Source organism: Gobio gobio (genome assembly GCF_949357685.1).
Source record: "Gobio gobio genome assembly, chromosome: 23".
NCBI classification, from domain to species: Eukaryota; Metazoa; Chordata; class Actinopteri; order Cypriniformes; family Gobionidae; genus Gobio; species Gobio gobio.
The window spans coordinates 33152432-33172953 of NC_137119.1; the positions used below are offsets into that span (position 1 = coordinate 33152432).

Consider the following 20522-nt stretch of genomic DNA (forward strand, 5'->3'; position numbering starts at 1 on the left):
TAGACTGGGTAAACCCAGCTTAATCTGCCGGCGATTTGATTTCGCCCTGCAACTCAGTCTGGAAACCTGTACATTCATTTCTACTGCTTCTGTTACACTTTCGCGGGAACCAATCACAGACTGGCTTATCCACCCGACGCGCTATTGGCGGGTTTAACACGATGACAGATAGAAAAGGGATGGGTCGTTGCCCGTTGATCACGCCTCTTGTGGTCTGATTGGTTGAAGGACTATCCAATTACATACAGAGTCATTTGAATTATGCTCGTTTATCACGCCTCTTGTGCAGTAGAAAATACAGAGCAGACTCCCCAGACCAACGTTCAATCTTAAATTGAGCTTGGTCTGGTGATACGCACAATTTTGTCTCTAGTGTCTTTGGACAGCTCTTTGGTCTTGGCCATGTAAGTAGTTGGATTCTAACTGATTGTATGGGGTGGACAGGTGTCTTTATGCAGGTAACGACCTCAAACAGGTGCATCTAATTTAGGATAATAAATGGAGTGGAGGTTGACATTTTAAAGGCAGACTAACAGGTCTTTGAGGGTCAGAATTCTAGCTGATAGACAGGTGTTCAAATATTTATTTGCAGCTGTATCATACAAATAAATAGTTAAAAAATCATATATTGTGATTTCTGGATTTTTTTAAAGATTATGTCTCTCACAGTGGACATGCACCTACGATGACAATTTCAGACCCCTCCATGATTTCCAAGTGGGAGAACTTGCAAAATAGCAGGGTGTTCAAATACTTATTTTCCTCACTATATATATATATATATATATATATATATATATATATATATATATATATATATATATATATATATATATATATATATATATATATATATATATATATATATATATATATATATATATATATAGGCCTAATTTCATATAATAACGCATGAACTGTTACAGAATGTATAAATAGCTTTTGATATAATTCTTATTACCATTTATATATCTTTTAAAATGTCATTAATGTAAAATACTAAATAAAATATTCTACTTAAAATTTTGCTTTAACAATTTAGTAGAATAATTGAATAACTGATAACAGAAAAATCTGAATCCCATTAAAAGATAATCATCTGAAAGGTACATTTTTATGACTTATATACAAGCATATCAATATTCACTTATAATTGCCCATATTTTAATTGAAGATATGTCATAATAAAAATAATTTTAAAAAACATAATAGATTTCATCGTAATAGAATTCACTCAATTAACCTATATTTTCAATAATAGCCCCGTTAATTACAATAAGTATTACATTTAAAAACAATAACACCAGTAACAGCATGCCACTTGGGGCCTTCTGTGCCAAAGATGGCTGGGTCATCTTACCCCAAAGGGTCTAATTTTATCTTTTTACTTCAAAATAAAAGCTATAATATTTATTCCACAAATCTTTCATTGCAAACCTTTCATTGCAAAGACACTCGAGCGAGTTGTTTTTAACCAGCTCTCTACGTTTCTTGAACAGAACAACCTCCTGGATATCAACCAATCAGGCTTCAAAAGCGGCCACTCAACTGAGACTGCCCTGCTCTCGGTTACGGAGGCACTGAGGCAGGCAAGAGCGGCTTCCAGATCCACAGTACTTATCTTACTGGATTTGTCTGCTGCTTTTGACACAGTTAACCACCAGATCCTCCTGTCAACTCTCATGAAGATGGGCATCTCAGGAACTGCTCTCCAGTGGCTCAAGTCTTACCTCTCAGGTAGGTCCTTCAGGGTGTCATGGAGAGGTGAAGTGTCTAAGTCACATCATCTAGCCACTGGAGTTCCACAGGGCTCAGTGCTTGGACCACTTCTCTTCTCCATCTACATGTCATCACTGGGATCGGTCATTCAGAAACATGGCTTTTCCTATCACTGCTTTGCAGACGACACTCAACTCTACTTCTCATTTCAACCAGATGATCCCACGGTTGGTGTTCGTATTGCTGCCTGCCTAACAGACATTTCTGCCTGGATGAAGGAGCATCACCTGCAACTCAACCTTGCAAAGACTGAACTGCTTGTGGTCTCAGCCAACCCAGCACTTCATCACAATCTCTCCATTCAGCTAGGATCATCAACCATAACTCCGTCCAGGACAGCCAGGAATCTTGGAGTTGTGATCGATGATCAGCTAAAATTCACTGACCATATTACTGCAACAACCCGGTCCTGCAGATTTGCATTATACAACATTAGGAAGATTAGACCCTTCCTATCTGAGCTGACCACACAACTCTTGGTCCAAGCTCTTGTTCTCTCCAGACTGGACTACTGTAATGCTCTTCTAGCAGGCCTTCCGGCATGCACTATCAAACCCTTGCAACTGATCCAGAATGCAGCGGCGAGGGTGATCTTTAACGAGCCGAAGAGAGCGCACGTCACGCCTCTCTTCATCAGACTCCACTGGCTACCAATAGCCGCTCGCATCAAATTCAAGGCACTGGTACTCGCCTTCAAAGCAACCACTGGCTCTGCACCAATATACCTTAACTCGCTTGTTCAGACATACACACCCTCCAGGAGTTTGCGTTCTACCAGTGAACGACGCCTTGTGGTGCCATACCAGAGAGGCATGAAATCACTGTCACGGACCTTTTCCTGGACCGTTCCCACCTGGTGGAATGACCTGCCTATCTCAATTCGAGCAGCCGAGTCTGTAGCCATTTTCAAAAAACATCTAAAGACGCATCTCTTCCAGCAGCACCTGACCAATCAAGAATAGCACTTAACATTCTATTCATTTTTCTGTCTGTCTAATTTATTTATAAAAAAAAAAAAAAAATCCTGTGTGTTCTGTGTTAGATTAACTGAGACTTGTTACAGCACTTGCATACTGTAGCCTCTGACTGTTGTAGTTGCTTCTATTGCTCTCATTTGTAAGTCGCTTTGGATAAAAGCGTCTGCTAAATGTCTAAATGTAAATGTAATGTAAATGTAAATCCCTCATTAAAAATAGACTTTGCTATAGATATTTATATAGACAAAAACTTTGATATTCAACATAATACAATGTCATAGATCACTATATTTTCGATAGACACAAAATTAGATAAAAACTGTTTTATCTGACTAAATCTCACAAATGTTGATATTCAGATGAAATGACAAAATTAAAAATAGTATAATCATTCATCAAAAGTGCTGAGATGTGATTTTGTGTCGCCTATGGTCAGGAGAAAAAAATTAGGGCTCGGAGAGTGAGGGAGAGCCCACTGAGCATCAGCCAAATCAGATTACAGGCTGTTAGTAAAGGAATAGTAAGAGTAAGAAGGATAATTTGTATGGACAAGCACCCAATCCTCGTCCCCAATGCCACCCCACCCCAGTGTCCCTTTTTTTGGTTTGGGCCACTGCTCCTCAAAATGTCTGCGCACGGCCCTGATTGTCGGGGTGTTTTGGCCATTTAGGCATGTTAAATCACCATCCATCTGCGTCATAACTGGGAGAGAGAATTCGGATTGGCTGTTCAGTTTAGCGAATGAGTCAATGCATGAGAACAGATGTAAACAAAGAAGTCAAGATGGTAGAGACAGAAGGATGATCTAAGTTTATGTCATCTTACCTGAGCATTCTAATGCGCACATATTTTCATAATAACATGAGCCACTTGGAATGGAGAAAGTGATCAGCATGACTGATGTTCAAACTGGTATGAGCAAGTGTGTCAAACTGCGTCCCGCAGTATACTACAAACCACGGCCTACAAATTATGAGCCTTCCTCAGGTCACACCCCCTACAATGAAACAGCCATTCGGGAATGCGTGATTTCCCCCCCCAAATCACTTCACCAGAAATCCCGCCCTGCAGCTAATTTCATTGGTTAAGATTACAGTGACGGGTAGGTTTAGGCTTTAGGGATCAGTGTTTGGTGTAGGCAATCATTACTGTGATTGACATGACCAATGAAATCTTATGAATCAGCTGCAGGGCGGAGTTTCCACTTAACTGGTTTGGGGGAAAAAATCATGCATTCAGGATGTCATCAGAGCCCCTCCCTCTGGAATCTAAATATGTATTCAAATGCAAAACCTAAAAATAAGTAAGCAGTTATGATCTGCAATACTTTTTTGAGCAACTAGAGTATATATTTATTAAAGAGCCATACAGGCACCTAGTGGGTAAACCATGGCATTACAAATTAAATGTATTATTTTTCCAGCCACAAAATGACTCTAATTTGCCTCTTTGCATTGGAATTCTCTATGTTAACCTTAATTACTACACTAATTGTAAATTATAAATAAGAAAAATATTAGAAGAAAAATATTTTTGTATGTGGCTATAGATGACACTTACACTGTCGTTTGGGATACAGCTTCTTCAAATCGCTCACAAAATGCTCAATTAAACAGATAAAACATGCCTCAGCTGTGCCAGGGGTTTTCAATCATGCATCACTTACTGTTGTACGTATCTGAATTTGTTGTGAGATGCAACTTTCTTTCTTACATGCTTTTCTTCTATATTTGCAGTTCTGTCTCCAGAACCAAATGCTCTTGTTAAAGCTCTACGCAAACTCCCCATTCTGCATGATGAGCAGTACGCACAACAGACAAAGCTGTATGAATGTTACAAGCCTGAGGAGAAAACACTGGTGCTGCCGTAAGTTCCCATGCAATTTAATCAAGTTTGTGATTTAAGGAGGTGTCTCTTGGCTGATTTTGATCAGGACCCAGCATGTCATGGTAAATTATTTGTTGATGCCACATATTAGCAAAATCAATTTATCATGCACAAGTTAGAAAAAGTTAAAAGTTACCATGACCTATGCAATATTAAAACGTACTAAGCACTGGCAATTTGCTGAAAAATTGTAAATGCTTAAAAGACCAGCAGATGGACATAGGACTGCTCAGAGACACAAAGGCTGAGAATCCAAACGCAGCTTTATTAAAGGATAATCCACAATTGTAGTCAAGAAACTGGCAAAAGGCCATACACATGCAAGCAGTCCAAACAGGCAATCAAGACAGGAGAGACAGGAAAAAGGGTAATCCACGAAACAGGCAAGTAATCCAAAACCAAGAGACAAGAAACCAGGGAAAATGCTCAGAAATGCAGTATTACAACAAACAAGACTTCGCAATGAATGACTGAGATAACCAGGCTTATATAGGGTAATGAGACACAGGTGGATGTAATCAGGGATGATGAGTCCGGGCAGAGAGTATTATGGGTAATGTATTCTGTGGTGATATGGCAATAGTCTGAGGTGGAGTGCCCTCTGGTGGACTCCAGGCCCATGGAGCGGAAGAGGGCCTGGAGACTGAGGCAGAGCAGGCATCCAGGGCGGAACAGGCTGGGTAGATGACCAGGGTGGCACAGACGACCACCACAGCAGCGGAGACGGGTTTGAAGACCCCCAGAGTGGAGCAGACGACCACCACAGCAGTGGAGATGCGTTTGAAGACCTCCACGGCGGAGCAGACGACCACCACAGCAGCGGAGACGGGTTTCTCTCTGGACTCGTGACGGAAGGAGACGGAGCCCTCTTTGGACTCGTGACGGAAGGAGACGGAGCCCTCTCTGGACTCGTGAGGGAAGGAGGCGGAGCCCTCTCTGGACGCTGACCAGAGGCTGGATCCCTCACTCTACGTTGGTCAGTGTCTGGAGCCATCTCTGGACACTGGTCAGTGGCTGGAGCCATCTCTGCACGCTGGTCAGTGGCTGGAGCCATCTCTGGATGCTGGTCACAGACAGGAGACGTCGCTGAACCCTGGTCAGTGGCTGGAGACGTCGCTGGACCCTGGTCAGTGGCTGGAGCCATCTCTGCACGCTGGTCAGTGGCTGGAGCCATCTCTGGACGCTGGTCAGTGGCTGGAGCCATCTCTGCACGCTGGTCAGTGGCTGGAGCCATCTCTGAACGCTGGTCAGTGGCTGGAGCCATCTCTGGACGCTGGTCACAGACAGGAGATGTCACTGAACCCTGGACATGGACAGGAGACGTCGCTGGACCCTGGTCATTGGCTGGAGCCATGCCATCTCTGCACGCTGGTCAGTGGCTGGAGCCATCTCTGGACGCTGGTCAGTGGCTGGAGCCATCTCTGGACGCTGGTCACAGACAGGAGATGTCGCTGAACCCTGGACATGGACAGGACACGTCACTGGACCCTGGACATCAGCCATGACGGGACGAGACTCATGTCGAAGACACCTGCTTAGCAAATGCAGTGGGTATGTCACTATCCTCCTTCATGATACCCACTGTAAAAGCAGAGCTGCTCAGTTGCAATGCAATGTCAATGTAATTTTCCAGAGACCAATAAGGATCATGCAAACTGCCCAACTAAAGAAAACACGATCACCATAATGGTGACCAAACATTTTCAATAAAACATCAAAAGGACTTCTGCTGAGATCTAGAGAGATTTATTGTCTTATTTTATTTTCAGTTTATTTCAGGCTGTGTGGCTTTAGTTGTAGTTGTTATGTTTCATTTTCTGAGAGTGCAAGCATGATATTGAACCAACATCACATTGTAACATAGATTAAGCCATTACACTTGATTTTTGGATGAAACGTCAACATTTTTTCAACATTAATTGCGGGTGCAAACATGATGTTGATTCAATGCAGTTAACATTGACATATTAACATTGAATTAGCGTTGTTTCGATGGTAGCTTGCTATCTGTGTACCCTTACGAAAAAAGCATCACCCACAGTTCACTATTTTCCTAAGGCCACCGGGTGGTGGTGGCCCTGGGTGCGAGTGCCCTTTCATTACCACTAGCAGCTCTTTCTTTCTTTCTTTTTTATGGTTTAAGGCAACTAAATGAGATATTGTTTTTTGAAGCTTGTTGTTATTATGGTACATCCCAAGTATAAGTTGACTTAAATCAAGCCTCATTTTGTTTTTTGCCTCATTTTGTCTTACCTTAGACGATCCAAACTGGGCAAGAGGGTTGTGTATACGTTTTTAGAGTACTCTCCACTGCTTGACTCCAGCAATATGACTCCAAATGACTGGATTACTATTGCAAAAGACATTGAGGTGCCTTTTTTTGACCATCTCTATTTATTTATTTTTCCACTTTAGACAGTCAGTAATGAGAATTTGTCTCGTGTCTTGTTCACAGAAATACTACGAGAGCTATGATGGCTTTGTTGTTCTGCATGGCACTGACACCATGGCTTACACCGCCTCTGCCTTATCATTCATGTGTGAGAATCTGGGAAAGCCTGTCATCCTCACTGGCTCACAGGTAACACATTTTAAAGGTATTTTAAGTGAACTATTCCTTTAACTAACCATTTTATGTGTGGCAGGTGCCCATCTTTGAGATGAGGAGTGATGGGAGGGACAACCTCTTGGGGGCGCTCTTGATTGCAGGACAGTTTGTCATCCCCGAGGTGAGAGATATTTCTTTTAAGAAATGCTTTTATATCCATTGCAAAAGCAGTATGAGCAAGCAGTATGATACAGATATTAAAAATGTTTGTATAGTGTTTGTATAGTGTTATTGAATATAAAATAAATGTTAGGATTTTGGGTGCTCTGGTTTCCCCACAATCCAAAAACATGCTGCATAGGTGAATTGACCATATGCATATAGTGTAATACTTAGTTTATAATCAGTATATATAGTCACTTAAAGGGATAGTACACCCAAAAACGAAAATTTGATGTTTTTCTGCTTACCCCTAAGGCATCCAAGATGTAGGTGTCTTCGTTTCTTCAGTAGAACACAAATGAAGATTTTTAACTCCAACCGTTGCCGTGTGTCACTCATATAATGCTTGTCAATGGGGTCGAATTCTATTAGAGTAAAAAACACATGGACAGACAACTTCAAATTAAACCCCACGGCTCGTGACGACACATTGATGTCGTAAGACACGAAACGATCGGTTTCTGAGAGAAACCGAACGGTATTTATGCAATTAATTTCACCTCATATCAGACGAACGCTTCAGCTCTGCAGACTGCCATCACTTCCCATGTGTGAGGTCAAAATTCCGGCCGGGTCATAGATATATACATAGATACCTCATTAGTGCCTGCGTGGATCATGGCGTGGATCGCTCGAATGAGGAATCTACGTATACATATCTATGACCCGGACAGAATTTTGACCTCACACACGGGAAGTGTGTGAGGTCAAAGGGAAGTGCGCTTCCTGACAAGGGAGAGAGAGAAGCCGCAGTGTGTGCACGAATAATAAATAATTAGCTACACATAAGAAATCACTGATCACAGATCAGAAGGAACTGAAAAAAGACTTCTGTTTTCATTTGTACATCCAAACACTGAGAAACTGCCAGCATTCACTCGTTCACAAGCCATGATCTCTCGAGCGCTTGCATGGGCGTGCCAGATTCTCTGGGCGGAGGAAAGGGAGGTAACCATTCCTGTGTGGACGTCAAAACAGGAGACTTCAGGATTGGCTAGTCTGGCCTGTCATTTTTTCAAAGGCAGAGAAAGACAGCCAGAACTCGGTTTTATCAACATTTCTATCCATTTGGGGACAATATTCAGGCTAGGGGAACTCATATTAATGTTGAAATACCTCATAAAATGAAAATTTCATGCCATGGGACCTTTAATAACAGACAGCACAAACCTGTAACCACCTGTACACCACCTTTCAAATAAGTCAGTACATGTTTTGATGGTCCATGATAAGGTGTTCCAGTGAAGGCTGACACACAATGAAGCACAATAACAGGACATACAATTATTGAAAACTGTTTAAAATGACTAACACATTTTCTACACTCAGTGAGGCAGAAGTATCTAAACTTCTCCTCTCCAGCCATCCTACCACCTGTCCTCTAGATCCCATTCCCTCACACCTCCTTCAAGCCATCTCTCCTACACTCCTACCAGCACTCGACACATCTCTCTGCACCGGCAATTTCCCTGCCAAATTCAAGCAGGCTCGGGTAGCACTTGTTGCGCTTACTCGACTCTTCATGATCGCTTCCTGTACTCCAAAATCATTGGATAATGGATAATAATAATAATAATGGCTTATATTATTATATAATTATATAATGGATAATAAGCGTCTGCTAAATGCATAAATGTAAATGTACAAGAAAATATAATTTTATCTCTTTATTTCTCTACAGGTTTGCCTCTATTTTCACCATAAGCTGTACAGAGGCAATCGTGTCACTAAGGTTGACTCTGGAAGCTTTAAAGCATTTGCCTCACCAAATCTTCCACCATTAGCCAATGCTGAAGTTGACATCAACAGTAATTCCAGTTCTTCCTACATTTATAGCTGCATTAGTCAGAAATATTAGGCTACTTGAAATCTACTACAGATTGTGAGATATGTTTACTGTGTGTATAGGCTATTATACAGTGTGTATATATATATATATATATGTATTTACTGTGTGTGTGTGTGTGTGTGTGTGTGTGTGTGTGTGTGTGTGTGTGTGTGTGTGTGTGTGTGTGTGTGTGTGTGTGTGTGTGTGTGTGTGTGTGTGTGTGTGTGTGTGTGTGTGTGTGTGTGTGTGTGTGTGTGTGTGTGTGTGTGTGTGTGTGTGTGTGTGTGTATATAGTTTATATATACAGTATATATAGTAAACGTATCTCACAATCTGTAGTAAATTTTAATTTCAAGTAGCTTAACAGACCGTGTCACAAGACAGTGTTGCTGCCACTGCTTGCAATTTCATGTCAACTTCCTCAGTACTGATGTAATTGTACTAATGTTTGTATTCTGATTTAAAAATTATAATTTATTATTGTTTAGTTAACTGGGACAATGTGTGGCGACCAAGCACACCTGCCAAATTCATCGTCAGCACACAACTGAACCAAAATGTGGGTCTCCTGCGACTCTTCCCAGGGATTACTACTAATACAGTAAGGCTGTGTGGTAATATGCCACATATTTTGGTCAAACATCTTTAATGTTAAGTGACAAAATATTTGTAGTTAATTGCAATCTGTTACTGATGATGAGAGTTTAACGCCACCTCTATTAAGAGCAGTGTGGAGGAAGGAGCAGGTATTTACTACATCAGTCTGACTCTTTTGCCATGTTTTTTTTATTTTAATTATTATTATTTTATAATCTTGGTGTTTATGAACCTTCACATATAATTCTGGGGGGGGGGGGGGGGGGGGGTTACACCTCTTCATGTTCATAGATAGTCATAATGCCAATATTCGTGTTTTTCTCATTATCATTATGGCTTAGCCATGTCTAGCCATCAAGTAGCATAAGAAATATTCTTGATTTCATCTCACATCTCAGGCCAGTGCCTGTGATGCCTTTGAAATGTCCTTGGGTGTGCTGATGTTGGGTAGCAGCTCCAGATGTGCCGTAGCAGGCTTGGAGTCTACCAGAGCTTTAATTGAATCTTCAGCATCGTTAATTATTTTCTCCATTGGACCACAAACACCCTCAAGTATAACAATGTGACAATGTAATTAGCTAGTGATCCCAATGGGACACTCCGCAAGAAAGTGTAAAATGAAAGAATAAAAAGCTTGTGGTGACTGTTAATAGATGGATCCTACATAGCTGAGCTGTGTTTCTCCACAAGACTATAAAGTCAGTAGGAAATCAAAATGGACCCTGCCTAATTGTGTTAGTAAATTACAAATAAAAGAAAGTTTAAATGTTTATAAAATGTATTATTTAAAATATATACACTGTAAATTTTAACAAGTTCAGTTTACTTTAAAAAAGTTTGGAAACCGATTGCCTTATTTTTGCAAAGCAAACTTAAAGGGAAAAATGAAGTTAATTTAATTATCAGCTAAAAGAAAGCTAACACCTCCCAAGTCAATTAAGTAATAAAGATCAAGTTAGTTTAATGCCAATTCTAGTTAACATACACTAGAATATTTACCAATCTTACTTAAGAATTTACAGTAAGATTACTTGAGTAATTCCATTTAACTAACAGTGTTATATTATGTCCATCTTAAATACTATTATTCTCAACAGTTTTAATCTGTCATTTTCAGCTATGGCGATATAAAAAACTATGTGCAATCAGTTTCCACATTTTCTTTAAGTAAAGTGAACCTTGCATCCTTACAAGTTTAATTGCATCAAGTTGTTCTTACTTAAACCATTTAAGTTTTGTCAACTTAATTATATCTGTGATATGAGGAAGCATACTCCCAGAATGCATTGCAGCATTAATAAATTAATTGCTTTTTTTACTATTGTTTTTACTACTTCTTTTAAAATCAAATAACTGTGATTTCATGTTGCATTGCATAGGAAGAGAATTACAATAATATAAATGAAGTTCCATGGGTCTGGGTCATGACCGAAATAACTAGATTGCGGGTACAAGCGGCCGAATATATATATATATATATATATATATATATATATATATATATATATATATATATATATATATATATATATATATATATATATATATATATATATATATATATATATATATATATATATATACACACACACACACTGACTAAAGATCTAACACATACTGGATTAACCAGATTTTGGTAATCACCAATACTTTTAGTTTAGGGCAGCTGTAGTACACAAACCATTGGGTGGTGGTCAAATAAAAAAAGCACTGTGTAGTATATGAATTATTGTATAAAAATAATTATGTTTTTTTGCATAAAAAAATAAGTAATCATATGCTGGTTAACATATGCTGGTTATTAGTTTGAGAATAGTTTAATAATAATGTTTTATTATTATCAGATTATGGCCATAGTGGTAAATAATGTTAGATTTGAAAAAGGAAAACTATGGGGTTACTCCCAACTTTCTGTTTCACTCAGAATTACATTACATTATGGAAATAAAATGGCTCGGGAATGTTTAATAATAAATTATAAATTAATATTGACATGCAAGTTTTCAGATGTTCAAATTTTCTCATCAGGTCAAGGCCTTCTTGAAGGCTCCTATGGAGGGTGTAATTTTGGAGACCTACGGCAGTGGTAACGCCCCTGATAACCGCCAAGACTTGCTGGATGAGATCCGTAAAGCGACTGATAGAGGACTCATCATTGTCAACTGCACTCAGTGCCTAAGGGGCACAGTCACAATATCATACGCCACTGGCCAGGTATGGGAGTTTGCATGAGAAAGACCTTATATCGGTGTACTCCAGAAGTGTGTATTACTTTAATATTCCCTCCAAGGCTCTGAGTAAGGCGGGTGCGGTTGCTGGGTTTGATATGACTCCAGAAGCTGCTCTTTCCAAGCTCTCCTATGTGCTGGCAAAACAAGACCTCAGTGCAGAAGAGAAGAAGAAGGTAAAAAAATAAAAATAAAACAAGTGAGAATTGTACATCTCCCAGGACAGTTTGCACAGTACAGTGTTAGTAATGTTACTTTATGGTTTCAAAATGTTATTTGTTCATAAGATGCTGAGTCGCAATCTGCGTGGTGAGATGATAGCTGACCTGGAGGGTGCAAAGCTCTCTCTCAGCGACAGTCGCTTTATTCAGGTCATCGCCAAGTCCCTCAGCATTGGCTGTAAAGATGTGAGTAGGCCAGACCTTTTGCTTCTAATCTTGTTTGTATAGCCCTATAATGAACAAGTATATTCAGGACCAGAAGAGGTTGCGATTAACAGTTGTAATTCACTATAATATTGCTGATGTCCTTAGGAGCTTGAAGCCATACGAAATGCGCTAACGCCCACTCTGGCCTGTGCTGCTGCTAAGAATGGAGATACCGAGGCTTTAGAGGCCATAAGGGAAATGGTAAGCATTTGGGTGTTTGCTGTAACAGCAAGTGCCTTTGCAATGACTGTACTGTGTAACTCTTTGTCATGGCGTTTCACGACCCAACAAATGCTAATTCATTATGTCCAGTTGGCGTACCTACAGACACAGAGAGCAAAAATACTTTGTTACTCTCCGCCATTGATTGTACCAAACAGCATGGGGGAGAAAGAGATTCTTCATTCTTCATAAGAAATGCTTTCTTTTTTGTTCTTGTTGTTGTTTATAGGGCACTAACTTGAGCATGGCGGATTATGATGGCCGAACTCCCCTTCACATCGCCGCATGTGAGGGGCATCTGAAAGTGGTGCAATATCTGCTGAGTAAAGGGACCACCGTCTTTGTCAAAGATCGCTTTGGTGATACACCCCTTCGCAATGCCGTTCAGTTCAGGTAAGACAGGCCAGTAAGGTCGGATGGTATTAGCTTAATACCTATTTGCATTAGGAAGCTTGTAAATGCGTATTTAACTGAATGTTTTGCCTATATCTAAAAGGTTTTTTTCTCTGTTTTCACCACAACTAATGTGCGGGTGTGCAGATGTGTGTGGGCATGTTGTAGGGGGTGAGCGGGGCACAACCTAACGCGGGGCTAGTTGTAATACACATGGTTTAAAACTTCCCACACATGCCAGCATGACGAAACTGTCAATACTTCACAAAGATGTGAGAGCATGGTAGAAATATCTACAAACAGGAAGTGATTTAGGACACAGGAAGTGGAACTAGAATTCTGGTTATGGCTCTTTCTGGTGGAGGGATGAATGATCCATGGACAGACATTACACTGCTCTGGGCCTTAGTCACCGTAACTTAAAGATATGTTCACCTTTAAAACGGCCCCTTTAACATTCCACATCTATAGCTGTTGATGCACCATTTTTGTAAAAAATTCACCACCTTCAACAATACATTTCAAGACAAGTTGGTCAATGACGTGACGCCAATTAGGATCTATTAATTTATTCAAACATACATTCAAAATGCAATTTTACAATTTTAGTACAGTAGACAATATGATACACGTGACTCCAGTGGTTTAATGTCAGTTTTATGAAGCGACAAATTGTTTGTTTAAGAAAAATATCCATATTTAAAACGTTATAAACTAAAATAACTAGCTTCTGGCAAATGGCCTACGCAAGTAAAGAAGATTTTCATTTTTTGTGAACTATTCCTTTAAGACATTTCAATTTTCTCTGTCTGTAGGCATAAGGATGTTGTGGAGCTGCTGAGGAACAGTGGAGCTCACCTCTCCCGTGATGAATTGCAGGATACTGGAACAGAGCTGTGCCGGTCTCTCTCTCTCTCTCACACACACACACATTTCCTCTCACCCTTTCTGTAGTATTTATTCTGGTCTGACCAGTCATTCAGCGACTTTCATTGCATTGAGACAGCAAAGATATTATTGGAATTTGGCTAAGCATGACATCATCTCATGTCTTGTGGCATGTCAGTCCTTCAGCTACATCAGTCTTCATTCTGTGTGTCACCAAAGATCTATAAACCTATAAGTGTATTATTAATAATAGCATACAAATATTACTATTATAGCAAAATAAAAATATTAAATTCAATTAATTTGAACATGGTTCATCAGGTCAGAATTTAGAGTCAGAACTATATGTTTATAAAACAAAATTAACTGCTTCTTATCACCCTTCACTGGCAATGATAAATCACCTCCACATTTAGTACAGATCAGAAGTGTCAATTTAAAGCTGTAGCCTTGCTGACATGAGGCTGATGTCTCCTACTGAACAGATCAAAATATTGAACACATGCCAGAACTGATTTTTCAGGAGCTGGAATAATGATAGTAGCTTCAGGGTTCATGATGGCTCATGTATATATTCTGATGTGTGTTTTACAGTCTTGCTGCAAGTGGTGACTTGGAGGGATTGAAGATTTGGAAGTTAGCTGGGGTTAATATGGCCATGCCCGGTTATGATGGAAAGACTCCTGTTGAAGTGGTGAGTTAATGGGGATGTGTGTTGAATAGTACACAGCCCAACAATCAGTGCCTGCAGTGACTTGTCATTTATAAAGCTGTATGAGTGGATTTGTGGATATAAGGCATTTACTTGTTCCTCGTTTGTACGTTGCTTTGCAAAATGACTAATTGTTAGTGTGAATTTGTCGGTCAGCAAATATCAAATATGTATGAAAAGATATGTTGATAATGTCATGCGTCATGTAATCATTCATGAATTGGCTTCTCTCACCTTTAGGCAAGAGCCTTTGAACGGAAGGAGGTTGTGGACTTCCTACAGGCTGCTTAGGGCCAAACTCAGGTATGAAATATACACTTACAATACAATACAATAACACACTTAGATACACATTTCTAAATTAGAACATAACAAATGTATTGTCACGTTGTGTTCAGGCTGGGTGAACAACTTAACGCAACGTAGATTGGACAGAGACTGAAGGAATGGGAGGAACTTAAATATTGACACTTATATTGTTTTTACACATAGCAAATTTTGACTTTGCTATATGCTAGTAGTATTAGTATTAGTAGTAGATCTACATCAGACTCCCTCCGCTGGCTTGCCTTCTTCCCATAGTGCATCCTGGTGCCATGTGTTCCCCAGATAAGGAGGCTCCGCCTTCGTGGTCCAGTTTTGATGCTCACTTTTAGCGCTTTTGGTGGTGGACAGGGGTCAGCATGGGCACCCTGACTGGTCTGTGGCTATGCAGCCCCATACGCAACAAACTGCGATGCACTGTATATTCTAATCACCTTTCTATCAGAACCAGAATTAACATGAGCAATTTGAGCTACAGTAGCTGTTGATCAGACCACACGGGCCAGCCTTCGCTCCCCACTAGGGTTGGGTACCGAAACCCGGTGCCAATATGGTACCTATATAACCGGTATGTAACCGGACCGAAACAGAACGCAGATTTCGGTGCCTCATTCAAACCTCATTCGGTGCCTCATTTGCTTTCGAGCTTTGGCTGGCACCGAGCCAAAGACAGATACGCTCAGCGCTCATCACATCAAAACTATTCAGTGTTTTCAACCACATAATGTTTATTGTAGGTTTCAGAGTTCAGACATTTAAATGCACATATAGCAAAAAACACACTGATGTCTATGGAAGCGGCAATAACAATTCTTTCAGACAGTTATAACTTGACTACGTGTTTTATTTATATCAGATACACATTATATAGTTAACTATATAGTTTACTCTATTCTTCCCCCGGTTCAGTGGTCACTCACTTTCATGTATTTCGTGAGAGGATGAATTTACGTGATGTAAATCCGACAGATCCAATTCTATGAGGCGCAAACTAACATAACGGCGCCCATTGAGCATTATAGATCAAATAACATGATCATTATAAAGGTTTTAAATGACAAAACACATTCACTTACACATATTTGAAAATCAGAATATCAGATTGTTCATGACATAGTAAACAGTTTGTGAATAGTAAACAGTTTGTGAATATTTTGAATAAAAAAGAAAAACAAAATAAAACCGATACAGCTGTCATACAGCACTATTGTGGTTACTGTGTCATATGAGAAGCATGACGCGTCGCTATGGAAACAATAAGGCGATGCGTTCTGAAATATTTAGCCAGAGAATATGGTCATATTCTCTGCAAAATAATGCTGAACCTTGAAACTGGTTTGTAGCATACCAAACTTTGCTGTTATTAGTACTGTAACTGTTATTTAGTGTTAAATTAGGCCTCTTGTAGGTTGCTTAGTTTTACTGTGAATTTGTTAAGTAAAGTTTTGTATATTTATATATTTAAGTGTACTTTAAACTTTTAATAAATTGTTCAATTTAAAGAATAAAAAAAAAACATACAATAAAAAGCCATTCTCTAATGGCATCCGCCGTCGTTTTGTGGGTCTTTTTTTTTTTTTAAGTATCGGTTCAGGCACCGTTTAGGCACCTGTACAGTTTTAAAAGTATCGGTTTGGCACCAGTATTTAAAAAAAACTCAAACGATACCCAACCCTACTCCCCACATGCATCAGTGAGCCTTGGCTGCCCATGACCCTGTCGCCGGTTCACCACTGTTCCTTCCTTGGGGCACTTTTGATAGATACTGACCAATGCAGACCGGGAACACCCCACAAGAGCTGCAGTTTTGGAGATGTTCTGAGCCAGTCGTCTAGTCATCACAATTTGGCCCTTGTCAAACTCGCTCAAATCCTTACGCTTGACCATTTTTCCTGCTTCTAACACATCAACTTTAAGGACAAAATGTTCACTTGCTGCCTAATATATCCCACCCACTAACACCTATGAGGTAGTGTGTATTTAGTGTATTTAGTATAGTGATAGCACTAGTATTGGATAGGCATCTGTCGATTCTCCGAATTTAAAATTTTCTTTGCAATCTTACAATGCAAAATGATAACTTACAAATGATTAAATTCATCTCAATTATTTAACAAATGAAGCACACAAAATGTATTACAAACCCTACAATGGACAATGAATCGTCATAATTGTGTTATGATTATGATTTTTTAAATTAAGTTTAGGAATGTTAATCAAATAACGTCATAGAATAGTGCATGAGTACGCGAATTGGGATGCACCTACATTGACTTAAAACTGCAGAAACATGCTTATATTGTTGTTTGTTCTATCTGTTCTCTAGAATGGCGAGTTTAGTCAAGATCCTGAGGAGACCTTCCTTCCTGCTAGATGTCACTTTCTGCCATAATCATCTGTCCATCTTCTCCTTTTTAGCAAAATTAAATAAATAAATAAGTAAATAAAAATTAGCTGAAAACTCCTGATTTAGATAGATAAAAAGATTGCAATTTCAAAATCAAAGATCTGAAGATTTTCAATAGCAACCTGTGATCAGTCATTGATTTTTTATGATTTAATTTTATAATCATTTATAATCATTAGTCATTCATGTATGTCATTTATCATTTTATAATCAATCAGTGTTGGGGGTAACTCATTACAAGTAACTTGAGTTACATTATCAGATTACTTTTTCAAGTAACTAGTAAAGTAACGCATTTACAAATTTATGCTTTTAAATTTACAACTAAATATTTGAGGTTTTTTTTTTTCAAATTAGTAATGCAAGTTAATTTGTTTTCTCATTTACTGACTGACAGCTCTCCTGTCCCCATGTTGAATAAGTGCAGAGGCGTAGTGTGTAAACATGAGGGTTATTGTAGATCTACACTAAATGTGAGCATGCAATTACTAATCTCACTTGCACAAAAACAGATTCAATATTCCTCAAAATGAATAAAATCAGTGAAATGCTAAATCAGCAGACTACGCAAACCTCCAATAATTAAATATGTTAAATAAACAAATATTTGTGTGCGTTCAATCTCACTTTATTGGCCAATGTACTTGCTGCTGACCTTTCGATGATTCAGTTAAACCATATAAGCAAAAATTACTTTAGATTAAGTGTTAAACTTTCTTCTCCTGCATCCTATTCTTCTGGCAGCACAGCTGAGAACGATTTTATTTGGTGCTTTTTGTGCATTTGCACGTTTGAAGCGAATTCACTTCTGACGCCCGAGTTAAAAAATATTCAGTTCTTTGGCATCTGTTCGCACCGCGTTAACCAATCAGGAGCCTGCTTGCTGCTGTCACGTGGTGACGTCATAAACTAATGGCGAATCAATAGCGGATGAGAAACCCAACATAATTTAAAAATACTACTGTTGTGTCACAAAATATAGTTTTAAGACTACAACTAGACTCGAATTTGACGCTCTATTCGCTTTCGGTGTGAACGCAACGTTATTTCAATTTTGGTGTGAAAGGGCCTTTACGTCTGCCACAAAATAGAACGTTTTGTTATTTTAAAAAAAATCCCAGCCCAGGTGAGAAAAAGTAATGCAAAAGTAACGTAACGCATTACTTCTTAGAAAGAAACTAAGTAACACAATTAGTTACTTTTTAAGGGAATAACGCAATATTGTGATGCATTACTTTTCAAAGTAACTTTGCCCAACACTGTCATTTATCATTGAATTATTATTCATTTAGGTTTGTTTTTATATCTTATTTCTTTTCTATTGTTGTTTAAACCTTATGATTGTGTGGTCTGAAGGGATGTTTGCTTCACGAGTAGGAGATAAGATAATGTCACCATTTCAAGTTTTTTAACGTCACATGACAATGTTGTGAAGCAGTAATTTTCCATTGTTTTTCCCTTGGTACAACACTTGTTGGAATTGTACTGGCCAGACGAAGTCTGAGCATTGAGGCATACGCAACTAAGATTATTCAATAAAATAACAAATTTTATCATCATCACTTTGTCTCCAGCTTCTGCTCTTATCTGGATTTCTGAGTCAAACTCTCAGGCTGATTGTTAGGAAGAGATAGGAATGACTCTGTTAGATGGTAATGTGTTGCATTCACTACGGATGTCAGTCACGACTCAGAAGACAGAATCAGGTTGTTATAGTTTTACTTGAATGATTAAGATTCAGAATCAGGAACCAGCACGGTATGGCAGACAGTTATTTTCTCTTGTTCCAATCTACACAATATGCATTAGGTACGGGTGTGTGTGTGTGTGTGTGGTTCTACAATAAACAGAAAGAAGGAATAAATTACTAACTGCAATATTATCACAAATAGTAGCCTACAGCAGCATTACTCTCACACACTAGAAAAATATTAGAATAATATTAGAGTAATATTAGAAATCGAGCAACAATTCTCTTTATAAAGTAGCCTAGGCCTAATCAGCTGCAACATTTAAATGATTACAATCTGCCCACTGACATGGTTTTCAAACTATTGTTATCTATTTTTTTGGCGTTCAGAACATCTTAATCTGCACATATATAGATCATAGAAATCAACATTTTCTCGAGGAGCCATGCACCCGAACCCCACCTAGGCTCACATTTGGAATCTCATTGATTATAAACCTGCCTACATTGTATGATTAAGGGATGTACATTATGGTCATGCAGAATAAGGCATTAATATTTGCTTTATAAGTAATAATAAACAGCCAATAACAGCTAATTTGCTTACTAATAAGATACTAGTTAATAGTGAGAATTGGACCCCAAACTAAAAGGTTACCTTTTTTTTTTCATTCCCCCTCAATGGGGGCAGATCCCCCCTCCTAGAATCGCCCCTGGTCAACCGTAATTCCCTGCGAAGTGGACTTCACAGGATATTCCGCCGTGCGCGAGACGTCTACCATGCAAATCTCATGATTACGATTAAAGGGTTAGTTCACCCAAAAATAAATTCTGTCATTAATTACTCACCCTCATGTCGTTCGACACCCGTTAGTCCTCCGTTCATATTCGGAACACAAATTAAGATATTTTTGTTGAAAGCTGATGGCTGAGAAAGGCTTCAGATAGGCCTCCATTGGCATTCAGTACATTAATACTCCCAAGACCCAGAAAAGGCACTTAAAACGTCATTACAAAGTCCATCTCACCACCGTGACTCTACAATCATTTTACCATGCGACGACAATAGTTTTTGTGCGCAAAAAAAAATCAAAATAACACCTTTATCCAACTTGTTATTGCCTTCCGTGTGTGCCTCCATGACGCATGCGCGAGAATATGACGTAGCGCCGGGGTTCAGGAATCCATGAAATGCACACTTTAGTCCCATTTTGAGAACTACGCCGAGACCTAAAGCATGATCAATGTAGAATCCAACAGCTTAGACACGCGCGTCTTCCTCTGCTTGTCAACAAATCGCTTCTGGGTCATCTGTCCGAACGCCGGATCTGAGACTTGGTCCAGACTTGGATTCCAGAGACATGGCAACATCGATGTATAACGCCACTACTG

General features: G+C 39.2%; 1 protein-coding gene across 2 annotated transcripts in view; it reads left to right on the forward strand.

Moving 5' to 3' along the window:
* LOC307119372 (60 kDa lysophospholipase-like) overlaps positions 1-19002 on the forward strand; it is a 39357-nt gene extending 20355 nt beyond the window's left edge. For both annotated transcript variants that reach the window (XM_079805607.1, XM_079805606.1), the window contains 15 exons: positions 4493-4622; positions 6902-7013; positions 7099-7224; positions 7289-7372; positions 9095-9221; positions 9730-9842; positions 11867-12052; positions 12129-12242; positions 12354-12473; positions 12600-12695; positions 12946-13109; positions 13925-14011; positions 14592-14691; positions 14950-15012; positions 17360-19002. In XM_079805607.1, coding sequence (XP_079661733.1) covers positions 4493-4622; positions 6902-7013; positions 7099-7224; positions 7289-7372; positions 9095-9221; positions 9730-9842; positions 11867-12052; positions 12129-12242; positions 12354-12473; positions 12600-12695; positions 12946-13109; positions 13925-14011; positions 14592-14691; positions 14950-15000 — 1610 coding nt within the window. In that variant the 3' untranslated portion in view covers positions 15001-15012; positions 17360-19002. The remainder of the gene's footprint in view (positions 1-4492; positions 4623-6901; positions 7014-7098; positions 7225-7288; positions 7373-9094; positions 9222-9729; positions 9843-11866; positions 12053-12128; positions 12243-12353; positions 12474-12599; positions 12696-12945; positions 13110-13924; positions 14012-14591; positions 14692-14949; positions 15013-17359) is intronic.
* The last annotated feature ends 1520 nt before the right edge of the window (positions 19003-20522 follow it).